The 7,522-nt window shown below is 48.8% G+C and overlaps 1 protein-coding gene across 1 annotated transcript in view; it reads left to right on the top strand.

Annotated features, from left to right (window-relative positions):
- Positions 1-7,522, top strand: part of ZC3H12D (zinc finger CCCH-type containing 12D) — a 20,930-nt gene that overhangs the window by 6,319 nt on the left and 7,089 nt on the right. Inside the window, exon 2 of the mRNA XM_008575986.1 lies at positions 5,749-5,888. Within this exon, the coding sequence (XP_008574208.1) occupies positions 5,749-5,888 (140 nt within the window). The remainder of the gene's footprint in view (positions 1-5,748; positions 5,889-7,522) is intronic.

Genomic DNA, 7,522 nt, shown 5'->3' with positions numbered 1-7,522 from the left:
TCCCTATATGGGATCCGAACCCGTGGCCTTGGTGTTATCAGCACCACACTCTCCCGAGTGAGCCACGGGCCGGCCAGAAATTTCTCTTCTTCTTTAGAGATTCAGGGAGTGTAAATAAGTTGCCCAAGGTCACAGAGATATTAAGTGCCAGCTCTGGATTCAGGGCTCTTTCCAGTACCCTGTGTTGCCTCCAGCAATTCCCATACTTTCAGCTTTTCCCCATCTGGCCTTGGAAATGGCCAAGGGAGACTCTGACTCTATGGCTTTTTGTCCTGGGGCCAGAGCCTGCCTGTGCTGACCAGAGAGCCCTTCCCAAGCAGGATGAGCCCTGGACATGCCAGCTGCAGATGGGACTTGCAAAGCCCCATCTCCCTTCACCAGCAACCCTCTGCAGGGCTGGTGCCCAGGACATACTCCTGCTGCTGCCAATGTGCTGGGGCCCCTCAGGGTGCCATGTGTGCTTTGAATGGTAGCTCTGATTGACTAGCAGCTTGGAGACTGGTTTCCAAGTACAATTCCCATACCTTCAAGAGGGGTGTATATGGGTGTGTGTGTTTATAAGAGAAAGAGGTGTCAGCTTGGGTCGCTCAGCTGAATACCTGAGTTGCTAGACATCTGGCCTTAAGAAAAATGTCGAGCAACTTTTTAAAAAGAAGGCAGCTTTCACTGAAAGCATGCTCAAAGCTGCATCATGATGTTTGGGAAGCATATGAATTCTCATGATCCAACTGTTGCAGGATTTCCTTGCCTGGGGCAGGCAAACTCCCAAGTGTCCAACCTGTTTTACATTGGGTAGGCAAATCTAGAAAACCTAAATTTGAAGTACTTAATCTTGCCAGGAAACCACCTGTTAATTTTACACCCTCTTACTGCCCCAGAGGAGGGTTTCATTTGAATGTGTCCTCATTTTGGAGTTTTCAGGGCTTTTTGTTTTGGTTGTTGTTTACATTTTTAAACTCTTAGAAAACTCAGCAGACTCTGGCTTGTTCTGGAGTGAGAAATCACTCAACGAAGGCTTGGAGCTGTGCCTCTGAATTTCCATCATGTCCCCCTCAGTGGGTTACGAGTGGGCTTGAAAGAGATGGGTGGGGGGTTTGCTACTGAGCCCTGAGTCTGCTATGACTGACTTTAGCCTGGGGTCCCTACCTAAGTCTGCACCCATTTCTCATCTTGTAAGAGCAGCCCTGCTCATGCCTCTCTTCTCCCTGACTTGGGCTGGGGAGAGATCTCCTGGTGAGAAGGTTCTGAGTGTTTGCAATTTAACCCCAAATAAGGAACAGAGTTGAATGGCAGTGTCCTTTACATCTCAGACCTCTGAGGAATCATTGCTCATCTCTTTCTTTCCTCCCATCCCATACCACAATCTTGCTTGCCACGGGGCTGTTCTACGAGCCCTAACTTCTGCAGGGACTTGTTGGGGAATAGTAAAGGAGGCGGTGGTGTAATTAGATCTCTGCTACTGTAAATGCAGACACCCTAACTGCAGCTGCCCCAGGCACAATTGTCAGCAGACAAATTTTGCACCAACCCACTTCCCCTTTCCCCACTCCTGTTATTTAAAAGCCTCAGCTCCTGTTTCCTTTTCTCATGGCCTGGCTCTCAGTTGCCACCCGAGAAGCTGGTTCACAGTGCCGGTTAGTAAGTACGTGAGGGCTCCCTCCCCAAGTGTGAGCAGTTGACCACAGGCAACATATCGCTCCAGACGAGCTACCCTCCAGATCCCCACTGGTGGATACTGGGGAGGGTGAAGAATAAATGGTCTTTGGGAGGTGAAAGAGGGAGAGTTTGCAGCCCAACAGATCAGGCTTTGAGGGCTGCCACTGGATCAGACAGCTGGGAGCATTTCTTTGCTTCAGTTTCCTCAAGGGTGAAACGGGGACAAAGGTCACTTCCTCAAGGGCTTGATACATGATCAAATGAGCTGAAATGTGCAAAGCAATGAGCTCCAAGCAGCAGTGGTGAGGTCTCCTCCTAGCCCCCAGCACAGAGCCTTGCTGTGGTGGGTGTTCCTACATCGCTGCTGAGTGGGTGAAGGACTGCAGACGCATGGGTGCCCGTGGCTGTGCGTTTCCCTCCGTGTGCCAGGCAGTGGCCCCAGGGTGGCTGTGGCTGCCTTACTGTCTGACTAGAGCTCTGCCAGGGTTCGGTCTCCCTCCCTCTCCCCATCACTGAACAGTCCCAACCACACTCCCGCCAGAGGTGTCAGGATGGAAAGCTGGCTTTCGAATGGTTAAAACAGATATGTAAAGTTCCAGAAACAAATTTTAACATAGTTTTGGTAGTGGTATTTTTACTTGAGAACTGAAGGAGGATAGACTTTGCCGCATTCAAGGGTGCATGTGTTTGGGGGTGAAGGGGAGGGAAAGGAGGTTGTCTATAGTTCACATTACTTCTTCGGTGGACACAGAAAATGCACCTCATTTTCTATGGTAGATAGAAACTCTTGCCCACCTTTCTAGGGAGGGGAAGGGGCAAGCCTTATGCTTGCTGGTGACATCCAGTGGTACCCCAGGGTCTTCTGTCTTCTGGACAACTCAGGCTTTGTGTTTCCTTTCCCAAATGGCAACCTGGTACTGGCTGGGAAAGGGGGTCTTGGACCCTCACCGGGCTCTGCTGCAGAGTGGCTCCACCAGCCTGGCCTCTGGAATCGTGAACATGGAGGTGTCATTCGTCTCAGTTGGCTTAAAGCAATCTCCACCCATGGGTGCCTGTCTGTCCATCCTCAGGCCTCAGATAGTCCCTCAGGCCTGGGGGCAGGCAGGGGACCCTGGGGTTGCTTCAGGCTTATCTCTCAGTCACTGTTCTTCTAGTCAGCCCTACAGAGACCAGGATTTCTTGGAGGGACTTGTGACCTACCCAGGCTGTGCTGAAAAACAAGGCTTTGGCCTCCTGTCCACACTGGTCTTGATGTTTCTACATCCCCTCCCCCCTCAGGGCTCAGCTCATAGAGCGGTGGGGTGTGTGCGTGTGCAGGGGTGAGGACCTGCTGAGGCACCTCCTCACCCTCCTGCAGACCCTTTCTTTGTCCCACTTCCGCTGGGCTAGAAGGAACTAGTGTCCACTGCCGCTTCCCTGCACCACAGACATCCCTGCTGGTGCTTTCTCCTTCCTGTTGGTACGAGCTTCACAGCTAAACCTCGAAGACCAAAGGGATGTGTCCTCCGATCTGGACGAAGCCCCAGATCCAGGCAGCAAGGCCTAGTTCCTCCTACGTGATTGGAGCTAAAAAAATATTTGAAAAGTTTTCTTGGTTCTCCACAAGGCCTGACTTCCAATCCTATTGATTAGCATTTCTAAAGACTTCCTTTTTCTCTTTATAAACCTGTGACTATCCTAATCCCCCCTGAGGAAATAGGAGCAAAGGTCACACACAAGAGAAAACACAGTAATGAAAATGTAGAGTGTCACCCTGGCCTGGACCTGGGCTGGCTGCCCACTTTATAAACCTGTGACTATCCTAATCCCCCCTGAGGAAATAGGAGCAAAGGTCACACACAAAAGAAAACACAGTAATGAAAATGTAGAGTGTCACCCTGGCCTGGACCTGGGCTGGCTGCCCAGGAGAGGGCGTGAGTGTCCTGCTGACCTTGGCTCCCTGAGAACCCACCACGCCTCTCTGCCCCACCTTGTACAGCCTCCCCTTTGCTCCCTCCACGTGCTCCAGTCACACTGTTCTCTCTTTGGTCCCCAGAACACGCCAAGTCTTGCCTCCAGTCAACTGTGCCCTTTGCCCGGGCTGCTCCTCCTCCAGCTCCTATAAGATGAGTTTCTTCTCGGTCATTCATTTAGTCAACTATTTGTCACTAAGTCCTTACCAATTGTTAGGCACCATGCCAGGCATTGAGAATTCAGTGGTGAGCAGGAGGAGCTTATGATCTAGAGAGAAGGGAGACCCAGTGCATCGCCTGGGTGGGTGTGAACCTTGTTCAGTGCCAGGAAGGAGCCACATGGTGCCGTGAGAGCTTGTAATCGGGATCTGACGGAGTCTAGGAGAGCAGGGGATGCTTTCCTTAGGAGGTGATGCTGAAGCTGAGGTCTGAAGGAGGAGTGAACTGGGCCGCTTTGGTGGAGTTTGTAGGGCACTGGCCTCCTTGCTTGGACTTGAGAAACCCAGTAACACATTTACAATAACACATTTACAACCATGCTCAGGGGAGAGGAAACGGCTGATGCAAAGGCCCTGTGGTGGGAGTAGAGGAAGGTGCGTGGCCTGAATAAAGGCTGGAGGAAGTGCAGGGGGCTGGGGTGGAAGCTGTGAGGGAAGGTGACCTGTTCTTGAGGCCATGCTCTGTCCCATCCATGGCTATGTCCAATTGCCTTCCCAGTATCTCACATCTATCCACTTGTGTCCCTCTCCGGCAAAACACCAGTGACCCCCACTGACTGAGTCTGAGGGATGTCTTCAGGCTTCTCCAATCACTTGGAGCAGCATTTGGCTGTCTCCTTCCCTCGGCTGGCACGATGCAGCTCCCTTCTGCTTTTCCTGCTGTTCCTGATAGATCCTTCCTGTGTCTTTTGTAAGACTGTCCTCTACCTGTACCCAGCTGCTGCATCCCAGAGTTCCTCCAGGTCCAGCCCTGGGCCTCTCACTTCCTCTCCAGGTGATCAGTTAATTCTGTCCATGCTGTGGCTTCAACTATTGCTTAAACAGAGATGACTTACAATGTTTATCACTCACACCTCCCCTCTGAAACCTTGCTGCTTACTTCATGTTTCCACTTAGAGGTCACAAAGCCTCTTCCAACTCAATACGTGTCTGAAACCAAACTCGTGATCTTTCCTTCTAAACCCTGTCCCCTTCCAGAATTCCTTGTGTCAGCAAAAAGCCCACCATCCACTTATACAAGCAGGAGATCTTGACACATCCTTGATAATTCTCCGTCACCCCCATATCCAGTCATCAAATTCTGGAGATTTTTACCTTCTAAATATCTCTTAAGTTCACCTACTGTTCTCCCTTATCCACCACCACCAGCTTAGTCCAAGTCACATCAATTTCTGCTTTGATGAGGAGAACAGCTTCTGTTTTTTTTTAGCTACTGGCTGGTCTGGGGATCTGAACCCTTGACCTTGGTGTTATAAGACCACGCTCTAACCAGCTGAGCTAACCAGCCAGCCTACGACAGCTTCTTAACTGGTACTCTACACCTGCCTGCTCCCTTCCAATTTACTGTCCCCTGTGCTGCCAGATTGAGGTTTTTGAAACCTATGTCAGATCCCATCATCTCACATCACATATACCTCCCTTCTTAAAATCCTTCCACAGCTTCTCATGCCTCTAAGGAGAAAGGAAGAAAATCTCCAGGAAGGCCAACAAGGCCCTGCCTTTCCTCATGCCACTCTCTCCTCATGCCACTGCCTCCTCTGATGTCTTTGGTGGAGTGTGTAGGGCACTGGCCTCCTCCTTGCTTGGACTTGAGAAACCCAATAACACATTTGCAACCATCGCTCCGGTGCAGAATGCTGCTCTCCTCCATTTCATGCCGATCCTTATTCACTTCAGTTAAAGAGAGGATCTTATCTATTAATCCTTGGAATGTCTTCCCTCGGAGCTGAAGACACTCCACATACGTATCACAAGTTTCTAGTTAAAGAAAATAGTTTGTGTGCAGAATGAATTATATTTAAAATGCAGATTTGCCTGGCTCCCTCTTGATTATGAGACTGTGATCTAGGATATCCCCGGGGGAGATCACCCTTAGGAACCCTTTCAACATCTCTACAGATTTCTTTGTTTTCCCATTATAGCCATGGAAATAAAGAAGCCTTCTCTTGCCGGGGAATCCAGCTGGCTGTGGACTGGTTCAGGGACAGAGGACACACCTACATCAAGGTTTTTGTCCCATCCTGGAGGAAAGACCCACCAAGATCTGATACCCCTATTAGAGGTATGCTGGAGCGGATGCGTGCTCAGGAGGTAGCAGGCACTTCCGCGGTAGTGCTCCTCGCAGGGCTAGTCCATTACCCACTTAGTGATTTGTTTGATGATGTCTGTTTCCCTCACTGCACCACAGGCTCTGTGAAGCCACTGACTACGAATGTTCACTGCCACAGTCCTAGTACCTAGCATAACGCCTGGCTACAACATAATAGGTGCTCAATAAATAGTCGTTGACTAGAGAATGAATAAATTACTGCTTTAGTGGGAATGATTAAGTTCCAAAAATAATGGTGTCTTACAACTTCTAACATTCTGAAAAAAGATTGGCTGTGCATCCCACCCCTAATAGTACATAGGATCTGAAAGAGACATTTGGTCAGGTAATATTTATTTACTGAATATCTAGTCCAAACTCTTCACTAAAAAAAAAGAAAGAAATTGAGACCCAGGGAATTCTTTATTTTTAATTCATAAATCAGCTAGGAACACTGGTTTAAATAAACAGGGTTTTGTTTGGTTTTTGTTCAGCATTCTTGTAACAAGAAGTCGGATGCTAAGCCTTTGCTGGCACTGTTTCGGCCAAGTCAGCAGTGGCAGGGCTGACCTCTGCGTGATTCTGGGAGGTTCCCTTGACTTTTTCTTTCAGCCTTTTTACCAAAGGTTTTTGGTTTATGGTTTGTTTTTAATTCAATCAATGTTTACCAATTTCTTCTTCTTCTCTCTCTGTTACCCTCTCTTTATTTTTTAAATAAAATGCGATTCTTGTCTTATAGATGCAGTATCTTCTTGAATATTTCTATATTAATATAGACTTTTAAAAAAGTTGTCTTAATCTCCTCAAATCTTAACTATTTTTGGGGGGTCAGCTCTTTTTGTTCATCTTAGCCTCTCTCTCTCTCTCTCTTACTACCTCCCTCTCTCTCCCTCTCCCCCTCTCTTGCTGTTAGATTTTCCTCTCAAAAGTCTGATGATCTTTGTCTGTCAGTTTTGACTGTGAATAAACTCAGCTCTTTTTGTTCATCTTAGCCTCTCTCTCTCTCTCTCTTACTACCTCCCTCTCTCTCCTTCTCCCCCTCTCTTGCTGTTAGATTTTCCTCTCAAAAGTCTGATGATCTTTGTCTGTCAGTTTTGACTGTGAATAAACAACTAGATTGGTGCAATTGCCATGGGTTTTCTCTCCTAGCACGTGACCTCCCCTGGATGGCAGGGACGGCCATTTGTGCTGACTGGCAGTTTTCACTTTGCCATACCCTGCATGGCAGGTGGGGGCACCTCTTCCTGCCACATATTCCAAGGTCAAAATGATGATGGTTTTATTCGAGGAGGTCAACAGCCACAATCAGAGGCTCCCGCCTTCCTAGTTGTGTCTTTACTTTCTTTATAGTTATCGGGACAGGAAACGGGTGGAGGTCCAGACCCTGGGAGGCAGCTGGCCCATGAGTAGCCTCCCATCAGCTGTGCTGGCTCTGCCCACCTTCCGCTCTCTCTCTGCTGCTCCGAGTGCCCTGTGACTGCAGGGAAATGGCTTCCACCTCTGTCCCAGCCGTTTGTGCACATTTGGGGCTGTGGCTCCCTCCACGCTGTAAGAGCAATGTGATCCTGTCTGCTTTCTGTCTTCCAAAAATTTTTTTTTTTTTTTTT

This window comes from Galeopterus variegatus, unplaced genomic scaffold (genome assembly GCF_000696425.1).
Source record: "Galeopterus variegatus unplaced genomic scaffold, G_variegatus-3.0.2 Scaffold1270, whole genome shotgun sequence".
Taxonomy (NCBI): domain Eukaryota; kingdom Metazoa; phylum Chordata; class Mammalia; order Dermoptera; family Cynocephalidae; genus Galeopterus; species Galeopterus variegatus.
Note: the sequence above shows the minus strand (reverse complement) of the source record. Positions and strands in the feature narration are given on the sequence as shown.